Source organism: Drosophila gunungcola (assembly GCF_025200985.1).
Source record: "Drosophila gunungcola strain Sukarami chromosome 2L unlocalized genomic scaffold, Dgunungcola_SK_2 000008F, whole genome shotgun sequence".
NCBI lineage: Eukaryota > Metazoa > Arthropoda > Insecta > Diptera > Drosophilidae > Drosophila > Drosophila gunungcola.
This window is the reverse complement of record NW_026453163.1, coordinates 2083490-2097737: the sequence shown is the minus strand read 5'-3', so window position 1 is coordinate 2097737 and position 14248 is coordinate 2083490. Positions and strand designations below refer to the sequence as shown.

The window sequence follows — 14248 nt, the reverse complement described above, 5'->3', positions numbered from 1 at the left end:
CCGCCCAAAGGCCAAAAATTAATAAACACGATCATCAAAATATTTGATTCCATTTACACAAGCGGATCCACTGTGCAGTGGTTCAAAGCCAAATTGCGTGACTGACGAATCGAATCAAGCGAATCCTAAGGATAATGCGATACTATCCGCAACTGGGTCAATTCCAAAGGAGAATGGATCAATTTTCAATGGCAACAGCATTTGCAAAAACCAGCCAATGGGCCACCCAAAATGCGACATGAAATCATGGTGAAGTAGCAGCAGAAAAGGCTGAAATTGTTCCGGCAATGCAAACAACAGCAAATGTCAATCAAAGTCAACCGGGATGCGGCCAAGTCGAGTGGCAAAAGAGAAAGGCCCAGAGTCGCAGATGGCGGCAAACAGGGTTGGCAGTTAGGAGGTTTGGATGTTGGCAAAAAGAGAATCACTTCGGAGGTTTGCCCATGGAGGCAGTGCTGGGGTATATTTGAAGAGTAACTATCTAAAGCTCTCATTGCTTTATTTTTTGTGAAACCCTCCCCTCAGCAACTGCCAAAGTTGAAGGAGCCTTTAGGAAACTTCATTAACAACAAACTAATGAAAGCCTCTAATGGATATGCCATGGATATATGCACCTAAGTACCTCACCTATCCACCTATAAGACAGGAGATAGTCAAAGGGTCTCGGCAAAATGGCTTGATTGCACAGTGTAATAACCAAAAAGGAATAGAGCAACCGTTCCAAAAGCACAAATTATAGCAGGTTACAAAATCGTAATTAAATAAATTTTTGACCTAAATTGTAATACGCTCTGTGAGGATTGACAATATTAAAAAATACAAATAAAAAAATAAATAAGAAAAATGTAGGCTATTAAAAAATTGTTCGACTTACAAAAAAAAATATTAGTTTTATTTTAACTTATTTACAATCTGAAATCCTACAACAAAAACTATAAATAAATCACTAATTTCCATTTAATTGTTATGTTAATGCGTTTAAAGCTTTTTATCGACATGGTTACTAACTATTAATCATTAAATATTATTTTTACTGAATAACAAAATCCCGTTTCTAAAAAATATCGCCAAAGACTACATTTACCTTCTCATTTTAGTACCTTAATACATTTTAAGCTCAATATTTTGGCACTCTACTATGGATACTATACTACACTATTTTGTAGTCCTCAACAAAAAGAGCCCTTAAATACTGTTTAATTTAATCAATTGCTAAAAAAGTTTCCAGACACTGTACCTTAACCTAACCTCGAGCTCCCATTGTCAGGTTTGGTTTTTGTGCTGCCAAAAGAATGAAATTTATTGGGCTCGTGCATTTGACATGAAGCCTTAGGCGATGTTTTTGATAGGCAACCACAGAAATTCACAAACCCGTGTGTGCTGATAACGATGATGATGATGATAATGATGATGATGACGACGGCAGTGATGAAGGGCGAAGGACGAAAGTGAGAAAAGGACAAACGCCAGGCAATTTGTTTGAACTGTGTTAAGACAATAGAAAACCTAAAATATGAGGGATATACGGCTTTAATAACCTTTTTAATCAGCTGCAACTGATCAGTCCGCAGGTATTTTAGCCGATTATCAAACTAATTGTGCAATTACATCATTATTATTTACAAATTCCAAATGCATACGAAACGCCCTTTGATGTGATTTTGACCACCCCCTTGCAGTTGATTGACTTTCGATCTAATTGAATTTCGCACGCCTGGAAACTTTTCCTGGACAAAGTAAAATCAATGGGGGTCACTAAATCTTGATTGAAATTTATGTGAGTCGCTTGAAACTTTTAATGAAAATGGTGGGCAAGGAAACTTAAAGGAAATAAAGTGAAGTGAAATAATTTATACATGGCAAACTCAGAGAGGCTAGTTTCTGGAAATCCATAGAATATCTTTGGTTTCTCATTAAGAATTAAGAAGAAATAAAAATGCACTCGCCATTATATTGAGACAGAGTTTTTAACTGACATGTCGATTGGAAAATGTGAATCTTAAACCTAAAGAGATTTAAGAGCTTGTAAACAGCTTTGTTATGTTTTTAACTTTCATTGCTTGCTCACAAGGTGTCTTGAGAATGTATTTACACAATTTTGCCTATATACAACTGAAACTTCAGTTTCAATTAACTAGAAATCGCTCTATGTTTTTATTGGTTTCTTAAAATTTCTTTCAGTCTTTTTGGCAACTTCCCCTCTACCCTAGTTAAGAATGCATTCACCCTGCGGCACTTGCGCTACCCGTTTCTTGCGAAAACAGAACGCTTGAATAATATGAATAGACCGTAGCCGCCCCCAATCCCACCCCTCAGACACCCTCTACCCAAGATCCATTGACTTTGCGCTGCCTCCTAACGCGTTGAATGTTGTATGTTGAGCGTGGAGCGCTGAGCTACTTAATGACTTATCGCCGTCATTATGCCTCGCTGGCTGTGCGATTCAAAGTGAATTTTGCGCTGCAGCTAAGAAAGCGTAAAGTGAAAGAAGCTTGAGCGGTACCGGGATGCCAGCAGAGTGCGGCCAAGTGCCAACTTACTGAAACCCCGACTCATATTCGCAGATGATTCCGCCGAAAGAAAGAGTTCGAAGTGGGCGGTGGAATGGGGCACATGGGGCAGCGTTTTCAACAACTATACGTACGACACCCACATAAATTCAGCTGCCAAGACCTTCCTTTCACTTTGCCTACGGCCTGAATGATATTAACTTGGGTCCCGGAATACTCAAACCTAGAGGATTATAACATAAAAACAAGAAAGAAAGCATACTTCGGCAAGCTGAAGTTCATATACCCTTGCAGCTATTGCAAGAATTAAATACTTTTGAAAACATTAAAATTATGATTTACTTGCGAATATGTTGAAAAACATTGAAGCTATGATGATTTGCAGCTCAATTATTAGATAGATTTTATATATTTTTATTATTTCTTTGGGAGCTATATGATATAGACGTCCGACTTTAATGAAATTAAAACCGTAATTCTAAGATATTTAACCATTACTATATATCGAAGAACTAAAAAAAAAATTTAAAAAACAAGCAAAGTTATAATTTAAAAAAAAAATTTTTTTCGATTGTTCCTATGGAAGCTATATGCTATAGTCGTCCGATTTTTTGTAATTTTTTTATCGAGCTGTAGTCGTCCGATCCTGCTCGTTCCGACTTATATACTACCTGCAATACAAACACAACTTTTTGGGAAGTTTCATGCAGATAGCTTTAAAACTGAGACTAATTTGCGTAGAAACGGACGGACAGACGGACATGGCTAGATCGACTCGCCTAGTGATGCTGATCAAGAATATATATACTTTATAGGGTCGGAAATGTTTCCTTCATTGCATTGCAAACTTCTGACTGAAAGCATAATACCCTCTGCAAGGGTATTATAATCGAATCTTGAAACCTCAAACAATCTGGAGTGCAGTTTTTATTCTCCTTTATATTTACCATGGATTGGCATAAAAATTAAATCTAATAATCTAATCTTATACGTTTATTTTAATTATTGTTGTTTTAACTAATACTATCATTGTGTTACAAAAGTTAAGTTTTTAGCTGTCTGGCAAGGGTATACTGATTTAAGCTTGACAAAGCTCACTCCCTTTCTCTTTTTGATAACATGTGCTTAATGTTGGACAATATCCTATAGCTGACACATGACAATTCAAGTATATAAGTTTAGTTTGTTACCATTGGTAGAGATGACTAAGAGCTACCAAAACAAAAATTATAAAAGAAAATAACGCACTTTCTCACATTTATTTTGAATGTGAAAGTTGTCAGAATGTCGCGGGCGAAGTCCTGGAATTGCCCATATTTTTGTCATATTGGACATTCGGTTATAGCCAGTTTATTCGGACAGTTTATCACCCTTTGATTCCCTTTTAGACGTCAAAAGTAGTTTGTTAAGAAGGCAGACCTTTTATGTAAGCTGTCAGCCACTCATTTAATTTATTTTTTTTGTTATTTCACCATTCGTAGCCATTTAAACAAAAAGGATGCAAGCCATTTCTGTGGCTTGAGCCATTTAATCCCTCGAGGTTTCTTTGTGCAGATTCACCGGACATATAGCGGTCACCTGGCTGACAATGAAGTGTTCGTTGCATACGGAAATATCACACAATCCGACTTACCGCAAGGGAATTCCAGTAACAATACCTACATCGTCCTGCTCTGAACTTTGTGAGGTCTTTTTTCGCTGCAATTGCCGCCCCTTTTGATTGTCATGTAAATTGACAATTTTTCCTCTCATGACTCTTAAATAAATTGCTCCACTTGCGACCAGGAAAGGGCGGTGCTCGAGATGGGCGTGGCCGTTGGAGGGCGTTACCGCTTCTAACTTCTTGACACTTAATTTCATTTCAGTTAAAATTTCTCCAGCTATTTCACCCTATCTTTTGCTTGTAAGTGTGTGGGGTTTGGGTGTTAGCCCCGACCTGCCACGCCCCTATTTAGCTGTAGTCTCTTGTGATTTATAAATGAACTTAACGTGTAAATTGCAGTATTCTTGAGGTTTTCCTTTTGTCAAGAACTCGAGACTGCATAACAAACGGAAATGTATCTTGCAGATAAGAGATATCTTGTGAAACAGAACCAGCGTTTACTTATCTTTCGTTAGTACTTACGAAAACTATAGTTAGTTCACTACTTGCTTAACCACTTTTCTTGTATTTACATGTTCATCTTGTTGTCATACCTGCAAGCAGAACGAAATGGAAAAATAATGTTAATAAAGTCGGATTCAATTTCGAGACTTAAAGTAAAAGGCAATTACAAGTTGCATACAATGAACCGCCCACGGAAACGAATTAAGGCAATCATAAATAAACGAGCCAAGGTCTGGCTGAAATTTCCAAAATCAATGCCGCGCACGTTGGGCCAACTGCTGTGGTCCAAGGAGCCAGCTTGCAGCTCCCAGCTCCAGATTCCAGAATCCAGCTTTTGCTGCCCACACAGAGACACCCATCTGCATCTGGCACAAAACCAGAGTTTCCAGAAGGGTAAGCTTACTGAGATTGTGGGACGGGAGGTGCAACGCCACGGTTGGTTATGGAGCACGAAAGGGTAACCCGTGTGGACGTTGCCATTATCCGGAGCAAGCGCGAGCGATAAATTGCAGCAGATCTGTGACAAATAGCACCGGCCACGTGAAAGGCGAAAAAGCACAAGAAACCAGCAAAATGGGCAACCAAAAGGAAAGGGAACTGCAAGAGAGAAATGCAGCTGCAGTTGCCTTTTGAGAAATAACTGCAATAACAATAAAAGCGAAAATTATTCATTTGAGTCGAACAATTTTAAATTGAAATTAAAAATGATTTTAACAAAAAAGAAAGAAACCAAGGGCAAGCCGAAGTTTATATAATAATAGAAGTTTGTAGTTTATAATAAAATATTCTAAAATCTGTATCGAAAATCCGATGAATTTTGTTGGCACTTTTTATACGAAACTATACGTAATTCTGAAACGTAAGTAACAGATTAGAAACCTATCCTTGCGTTAAAAACTGTTAACCGAAATTATAATACCCTCCGAACAGTATAGGAAACAAAAAAAAACCATAACAATATTAAATCTAGTACTCATAATAATAGTATTGAATTAACACAAAGTTCCAAGCTGTGACCAATTTACAGAAGACCAAATTATCTTCTAGAAATTGCAATATTATGGGGCGGACTAAGCGAATCAAATCTTCACATAATAAAATCAATTTGGACTACATTACTGTCGAATCGAAGAGGGGGAAAATACTGGTGTGGAGCGGAGAGATCTGAAATTAATTTCGCGTTTATAACAGCGCGCGAAATGTGCACAAATTGCATGGATACACGTTCATAGGCACAGTCATGGCGCAGAATAGATTAGAGCGCACACTCTTTGCAGCTACAGATTCAAAACGTACTGGCGAATGCAATTGTCCGCGGAAAGGGGGCTCACGGGAGGGGAGGGGAGGGGAGCGGAGAGGTGTCGGCTGGGAAGCGTGGCCAACAATACAACGGAGACGGCCAAGAGAAGAATGTGACTGCGGCATCCACGGCGACGCCACACAAAAGGTGCCACGTAGAAAATTGCACAAGAATAGAACTAATTTAAACAACTTGCAGATATGGGGACCAAGGTTGCACCGACCCGTTCCTGAAAAAACCCCCTCATTCCCCCCTGAAAAGGTAATAAAAATTATACAATGAAAGGTACTCCGGCCCCGCCTCGAAATATCAATATAGGAGATGCCTGTCTGTCGGCTCTTTTCAATTGCATTGTGCTCGTGTTCGACGCGATAGATTGTATCTGATAGCTGGTCTTCCCTGCAGTCACAGTCTCTTTGTTTTCTTTCCATTTGATGAACGTAGGCGATATAACTGAACTCTCAGGTTGATAGAAGTAAGCAAACGTTACTTCAACAGCAGCGAAAAGAAAGCCGGAAGCTTCTTCAAGTTGTTCGCTAAGCGTCAACACTGAGTGAAATGCATTCTTCTGTCTGATGTGAGCAGAAATTGACAGTCTTATTGTAGCCAGAAAAAATACACTTACTCTTTAATCAGTAGCCATACAAAATGGCAGCTTATATTTAATAATATTTTCTGGAATCGAATCAGCCAAGAGAAACTGGCAATAAACAGGCTTTTAATCCGTTCAGTTCACTTTCTGCCTGCTCGTTTCGGGTTCTTCAGTCTCGTTGTTCATGCATGCAAATCTTGACTTTGTGCCTTAATTAAACAACAAGGAGCAATCGGAACAACCACTTGGTGACACACTCAGCCGCAGCTGACACGCCCCAGTCCTCACCTCGCCCCTTCTTGCAAACATATGCGAACAGATTAGCCACAAAACGGGAAAAGAAAAGTGAACTGAGTAACTTTTTATGCGACCACAGTGCCAGTAACACCTGGCCCCTCCACCTGCTGGGTTTTGTTCGAATGCGTTGACACTGTTATGTGTCTTTGTTGCTTTTCGCCGGTGCGAGGACTGGGGACAGCAGAATCGTCATCTCGCTGAGCGTCTCCACACAGGTTGTTAAGCTAAAGTCACGTTGGGCGCCAGCCAACCTCAAGGTTAAGAGGCAAAAAGCCTCAACAACAAACAAACAAGCAAGTCCAAGTTGGAGACGATAAGCCCAGAGCAGCAGAGGCAACAAAAATTATATATAAATAAGTATATATGTTTATATAAACAAAACCCCAGGCATCTGTTTACCACAAAGATGAGACTTATTTTTCTGAAACGAACGAGACTAACAATAACCTCGAAATGTAAATTTTTATAGCTATTCTCCAGTGATTAGGTAATGTCAAGTCTCGTATGGAGTAGGGACATTTACAAAAAGTGTAAAATGTTATTAAATGAACATAAAACAACCAAAGGAAGTTATTAAGACTCATGTATACTATTGTATCTTTATTTTCACAAAGATTTTTTATATAACATATATCCTGCAGAGATGGAAGTAAATAAAAAAAAAAGGAAAACGTTTATGCTCTCTTAACCTCTTCAAACCTCGAATAAAACTAGGAGGAGAATTTTTGTATGCACATAATTAATTAATAGTTTTTGCTACATCCGCTAGAGTCTCCGCGAAAAGAAGTCAAGCCCGTAACTAAGCCATATCCGTCGCCATTTAAGTATCTTCCTCCACATGCTGCCGGCTCATTTTATATTTTAATTGTCTTTACCTATTAAAAACCCTTCTACAAAACGCCCCACGATGCCAGAGATCCGACAGCTCCTGCCACCGTCCAGCCCAAGATTGTTCTAGATTTTCCTCAATTACCTCTCTTTTTTTTCCGCTGCCGCTTTTCACGCTGCGCCTGCCGATTGCCGCAGAGCACTCTTCCCATGATTTGTGGCCGGGCTCGCTTTTAATTATTGCGATTATTGTGGCAACAATTTACAGTTTTCGAATGTTACTGCCGCGGCCGGCAAACAGACTGCGGAGGACGGAGAGTTGCAGAAATAATTTAGAGCAGAATGAATTGTCTGGAGAGCGGCAGCTCGAAATTGCAACTTGATAATTATAATGAGTCAATAATGACGTCGAGAGGCGATGGAGTTGAACAGCGGACCCAGTGACATGACAACCTTGTTCTCCGCTATCCATTTAAACTAGATGAAATTCGATACGGGAAGCGAAGTGTGGATTGCGGCAAAGTGAAGCTACGATCAGAGATCTATAACAATTGAACGAGGCCACACGTCTCTGATTAGCTTTTATAAAAAGGCTGTTCAAAAAATACAAATGTGAAATACTATCTTAAACTTGTTGTTCTCTGTACTATAAGACCAATGAGGGTATACAGAGGTGTTACAGATATCAGTTCAGCTTTAATTCCCCTGAAATTCCACAAGTTTCTTTTGATGATTTACAAATCATCTGGACAGAAAGGCACTCATCTGTATTTTATTATATTAAACTGAAAGCCCAATTTGCAGATACATTCATTTAACAAAATATAATACAATTTTAATTTTATTCTAATTTATAAACATTTTAAATTGCGGTTTTAGGCAGCTTATATAGTAACATGCAGAAAGTCACAGTTACACATCCTCAATGCTGAAGTAGTGCTTCTTAGTAGAGTATTTCTTGTCAGTTAATTAACATTCGTCTTAAATATTAAATTGCATATACCATCATTTGAAATTATACTTATGTATTCGACTTTCCTTTAAACTGGTTCGCCAAGTATTCTTCGGTTATATTCTTTGATTTGAAGACTCTTGTTTTCGAGCAATCTTTCCTGGCTTTTGGGTCAGCACGTGCACTAAAAGCGGCAGTCGGACACTTGAGCGGAAGATGTCGGAGTAAATTGCAACACGGACTTTTCCTAATAGAATTTGAGCTCAATGTGTCAGTTGTTAGTTTCGTCTGGCAGCAATCAAGGAAGGAATGACAGCAAAATGTTGGCAAAACTAAATTAAATTGAAAATTGTTCAGGTCGGCAACACTTGCCATAAAAAAATTGCACAGCAAACAAATTACCGCATTTGCCACCTCTTTGTCGCAGTCCATAAAAGTTTACAATGTCCCGCCCTAAGTTTCTTGCAATCACTCTTTATATTAATTTTTTACAATCAAAGAACAGTCAAAAAACAAAATGATTTTAAAAGTTTTAGAGAAATTGTCCTAAATTAATACAAGAACAAGTCGGTATGCTGGTTCTCTGAGTATGTAAATGGTATGAAAAGACGGATAAAAATTCAGTTATGAATATATATAGTGGTAAAAGCAACGCAAATTTCAAGAAAAACATTTGAAGGATTTCGGCTATACTGCAAAGTAAAATTTATTTAACATTTTCTCGGTAGCGTTACAATTCTCTTATTGTTCACAACTAAATTTGTGGTCAAGGTAGAAATCAAAAGTTTCTCGAGTGTTGAAATGTAAATATGATTTTATAATTCGCTATCGCAAGAGCGTGTTTTTCTAAAATAACAAAATTATACCCGGGAAACAAAAGAAAACTAAAAAGCGTAAGACAAGTAACCTCTCCGGCTGCATTCCACCAATTGCTGCAGTGGCAAAGATTTTGGTTTGCACAAAGAGACGTGACTAAGGGAGAACACAGGGGTCCGCAGCGGGGGCAGCTTTTCCGAAATTGGGGAAAAGGAGGTGACTGGTAGGGAGCCGGGCAGAGGTGGGGCCTACGCCACTGACACGTACTAACGAGCGAAGCCTGACAGCTCGCAGAGAGCGTCATCGTCCCGCTCGACGATGCTTAAAACTTAATTTGAAGCAACAAAGGCAGAGGTCCCCGAGTTTCGGGTGGCGAAGTGGGGAAACTGGGACTGCGTCATTATGCAATGCCATGTGGAGGGCTTATATAATGAGTGCGGTACAGCGTATATGAAAAATAGCCGGGGAATCTCCTTGTCAGAGCTTGTCAGCAGAAGATTACTGAGCGAAATAAGTGAGAGACATAAGACGTATGTATATGAGCCCCGCGAAAAGAAACCTCTTACTGACCCATTTACTGCAAAGTTCCACAAGTATTTATGCACTTCGCTCACTACTCGTAGCCAGATCAACAGCCATCCAATAACCACAGCTGCAGAAAAACCACAGAAAATGAAAATAGATTGTAGTGAGTTTCATGGGAAAGGTCTATTAATAACTAACCCACTATCTTCTAATAAAGAAGAAAATAAATACCTCAGGGGTGCAAGGTCAGATAACTGAAAATTAATTAAATGATTATTTTCAAGTTATTTGAACGGTTTATAAAAATAATTACATACACAAAACAGAGTACGAGTTTTTTGTTAATCAGATTAAAGCCTTTGGTGTACATTTATAAGGTAAATAAAGCAAACAGTGTTACTTTAGTTCTGTAAAATCTTTTGAATAATTCTAGCGCTCACAATTATCCACATCTAAATTAGAAATCATTGTGATTTTAGAATTATTTGGTAATATGTAAATTGCTTTTACACTATCCACTCTACATCAGTGTTTTTTTTTTTTTTTATATAAAATAGAGGTTTTAGTTTGTATTTTCCAGCTACCAAAAAGCACAGGTGAATCCTCATTCAACTGAATTAATTTACAAACGGGTTGGCTAATAATTCAGTTACTCGTGAGGAAAGGACCTCTGACCTTGGGGTCAGGTCAGCACACACGTGCGATCGACAGATGTACCTTAGCTGTGTACACATATGCCAACTTATGGTTGTGGGAATTGGTTGTTGGAGTAGGCATCAACTCCCAAACCCCGGATCTTCCTGCTTTGCGTGTTGCCAGAAAAGAAGAAAGGGAAAAATGGGAAAACTGAAACGCAAACGAAATAAAAAATGTATGTGGTACGTTTCGAGCATGGAATTTAGGCATTTCAAGTGGGTAACGGGTAAAGCAAATGAAAGTCCTTGTTGGCCGCAGTCACACGCTGGCATAAAAGGAAACCCGGAAAAACGGAAAAGCTAAGCCTCGAGGACGTGCGGTGAAGGCAAGCAACCGTTTTTTTTTGGCCAAGAGCCAAAGAGCCAGGCGAAAATAAAGGCCAAGACATCGTGCCACCATAAGGTGGACACACAGACACCAAGCGGCGACTAAATGCTGGAGCCTGGCGTATGTGATTCTCTATAAAAATATATCACACGCCGTTAGCGTTGACAGATCAAATACTGAGCAAAGTCAAGCCGAGGATGTTATGCTTTTGATTCTCGCAGGAGGAGCAGAACGCAAAAAGCAGGGCAGGTAAGCAAGTCACGGGCGGAGGTTAAATGCTGACAATCTGTTCAAAAAATCCGCCAACAAAACGGAAAAGCCTGTAAGGTGCGACGTAAAAATCAATTTATCGCTAAAGTTTTTTTCTGCTCAAGGTCAAGGACTGTGCAAACCCTTTCTGAAATTTAGAAAAAGGTAATGTTTTTCAATGGTGGGGCAGATGAAATTGAAAACAACACGTTTTACGGATAGGTTCGAGGGCTCACTTTTAAATAAAATAACCCATATTCGCTTTAAAATTTCTAAAAAGTAGGTACTACAAATTATTTAAGACTTGTGTATTTGCTAATTAATGTCTATTAACGAGATTACGAAAAAGCATTCAAAATGTTTAAAGCCCGGAAGAGCAAAAGAATTTTAAACTTGGGGCAACGAACATAAAAAGCATTCTCAGTGCCAGAAGTTATTTCACCTCACCTAATTCCCACTGACCCCCGCCCGTTTCCTGGAGCTCAGTTGCCATAGCATCGGGCTTTTTCCTCCACTTCTTTTGTCGTTTATTAATTTAACAAGTGCTGGCCATTTGCTTTTTAATGAACAGGGCGACACAGTTTTGTCTCTTTGTGTGTGTCAGCGAGTGACAAGAAGAAGAGCGAATACGAATAAAATACACTGAAGGAAAATCAAGAAATAACAATTTGTAGGAGTGTCACATTATACATCTTCCGATTAGAATTCTATGGCCCCTCTGTGGAATTGTATTTTTGTATTGTTGTAAGGAAATGTTTGAAATGTTTCTTTAAAGTAAAAAAATCAATTATTGTCTAAAAATTCTAGGTAAAAAAAATCTGACGTTTTGGGAAAGTGTCGACCAAAGTTACAGTTATTTATTATTAAAATTGTATATTTCTTACGTTGCTTGTACAATGTGCATGCATTTATAAATATGTATGCAAAAAGGCGGTAGGAAAAAAAATTAGCAACAACATAAAGAGGAATGGGCATAGAAGTATCTGGAGCCGTTACAACGGAAGTTTTCTAATGTATCTGCTGAGTTTTTGCTTTTGCAATCGCTTAGATGCTTTCGTTGCTGGAGTTGTTCTTGCTATTTGATGTAAGCGGATACACGACGGCTGCAAAAACACCAAGCAACAACAAAGGAAAATGAGCGCGGCATGACAATGTTAAAAGTCTGCTAGTAAACTTGACTACAATTGGAAAAAGCGGCCGAAACTAACCGGACCACACACACCAACACCACTCTGTACCGGCAAAATTAAAACAAAGACAGCGCAAAGACCTCCCATCACAATAACCCAGTTAAAGCGAGTTAAATTGTGATTAACTGCCAAAGACAAGGCACTCAGAAGTCGTCCAAAACGCAAACACCGCACAGCCCACAACAGCGGTGTGAAGGAAATTTAATGAGCCCGGCCAAAAGAGAAAGTCTCTCTACTCCAACTGGCCAAGGGAACTGCATCGAAGGTACGGCAGCGGGTAACTGAAATGCGTGCCATGACTAGAAACAATTTATAATGCGGCCTGCAGTTGCTCGGCTCCGAATCGAAACTGGGCCTCTGTCCCCTCCCTCCCTCCCTCTCTACCTCGCCGACTCGGACCCTAACTCTACTCAATCATTAACAGTCATGGACGCAAATTGCTCAGCCATTCAAGCTTAGATCCCCTGCCCTCCCGGTGGACAGAAAACTTTCGCGCATAAATTAGGCTAATATATCTCTGCCCAAAAGGTAGAGCGGCAAAAATAGTGCAGCCCGGAGATTACTGTGTTTAACAGCGAGGGAGGTCAGGATCTGTACCTCGTGCTAATGATAGCCACAAAGCTGTCGGCCCAGGTGGACTGGGTTTTGCGGTAATTTAGATTGGTGGCTCAATGCAATGGTGGCCTCCAGGGGCCGCTGCTGGAACACTTTGCTGGGCTCTTAATGTGTCTTCAAAACCGAACGAACTCCGCCAAAATAAAGAGTTATCGAGGTTACTGGTAAGTGTATTAACACAGCGCAATATGTACTGGCAAAATTTTTAAAGAGCCAACAAAGATTAAATGCTACTCATATTTCTTTTAATATTAGCCAACTAAAACATTATTCCTTGATTAAGAACAATTTATTTCACATGTTTCCGAAAACATTAGACAATAAAAACCAGCTTAAATCGTCAAGGTAACAAGGTAAAATTAAAAATGTTGGCTAGTGTTGTCTATTATTACACACTAAATTTAAATACATTTTTGTAGGCACTAAATATTGGTAACTATAATTATTTTATAAAACGTTTTAGAAAAGTACGACCGAATTGAATTCAGAGAGAATCAAGAGATGTCGGACACCAAGATTTGTGGAAAAAAAAAAAAACAACAAATTACAAAGAAAATAATACCTTAAACATGACTGCCCTAGATATATACGGGCATATATAAACATTTTTTGATAAATAAAGAAGTTAGATAATAATTCCGTAAATTATTTGTGAACATAAAAAATAAATATTTTGGAGAAGAAAAAAAATTTTAAGGAAAACTCAATGCCTTAAGCCGACTTAAGATATTAAATAGTTATAGAATACTATACCAACAATCAAGGGATAAAATTAAAGCCAAATCTGTGTTTCATTCAAAATTCTTAACAACATCAAGTTATTAACTAGCTGAGAGCACGAAGCTTTTTAAACCCCGAACATATTTTATTACTTTTACAAAACCTGTAAAGAAGTTGCCCGACACCTTTTGTTCTTGGCTGCCCTGGCACTTTGCTTATCCATAATCTAGGACCCTCGGAGCCCCTGCAGTGCACACACATATTCTTCAATTATTCCGTTTCGTTTACGCCCAAGGTAAGTAGAATTTTGTCGAGCGACGCCAGTGGCCATAAATCGTTGAGCAACTTGCTCGACCTTCTCGACGTCGAAGGTTTGGTCCTTTGGCATGACTGGGAGGCGAAACAATTTCCCCGGGGGCAAACATAAACGTTCTTATGCAATCAGAACACTTCACTCCGCTTCACTTGGTTCGATGGTTCCTTGGTTCGTCTACGGATTCACTTATATAAACTGCAGTCCAGAA

General features: G+C 39.0%; 1 protein-coding gene across 2 annotated transcripts in view; it reads right to left on the bottom strand.

Moving 5' to 3' along the window:
• Positions 1 to 14248, bottom strand: part of LOC128253275 (carbohydrate sulfotransferase 4) — a 33670-nt gene that overhangs the window by 6538 nt on the left and 12884 nt on the right. Inside the window, exon 2 of one of the 2 annotated variants that reach the window (XM_052981559.1) lies at positions 4667 to 4706. The exons of the other annotated variant lie outside the window; for it this stretch is intronic. Within the exon in view, the coding sequence (XP_052837519.1) occupies positions 4682 to 4706 (25 nt within the window). The 3' untranslated portion in view covers positions 4667 to 4681. Of the gene's footprint in view, positions 1 to 4666; positions 4707 to 14248 lie in introns of those variants that run through there. 2 annotated transcript variants of the gene reach the window in all.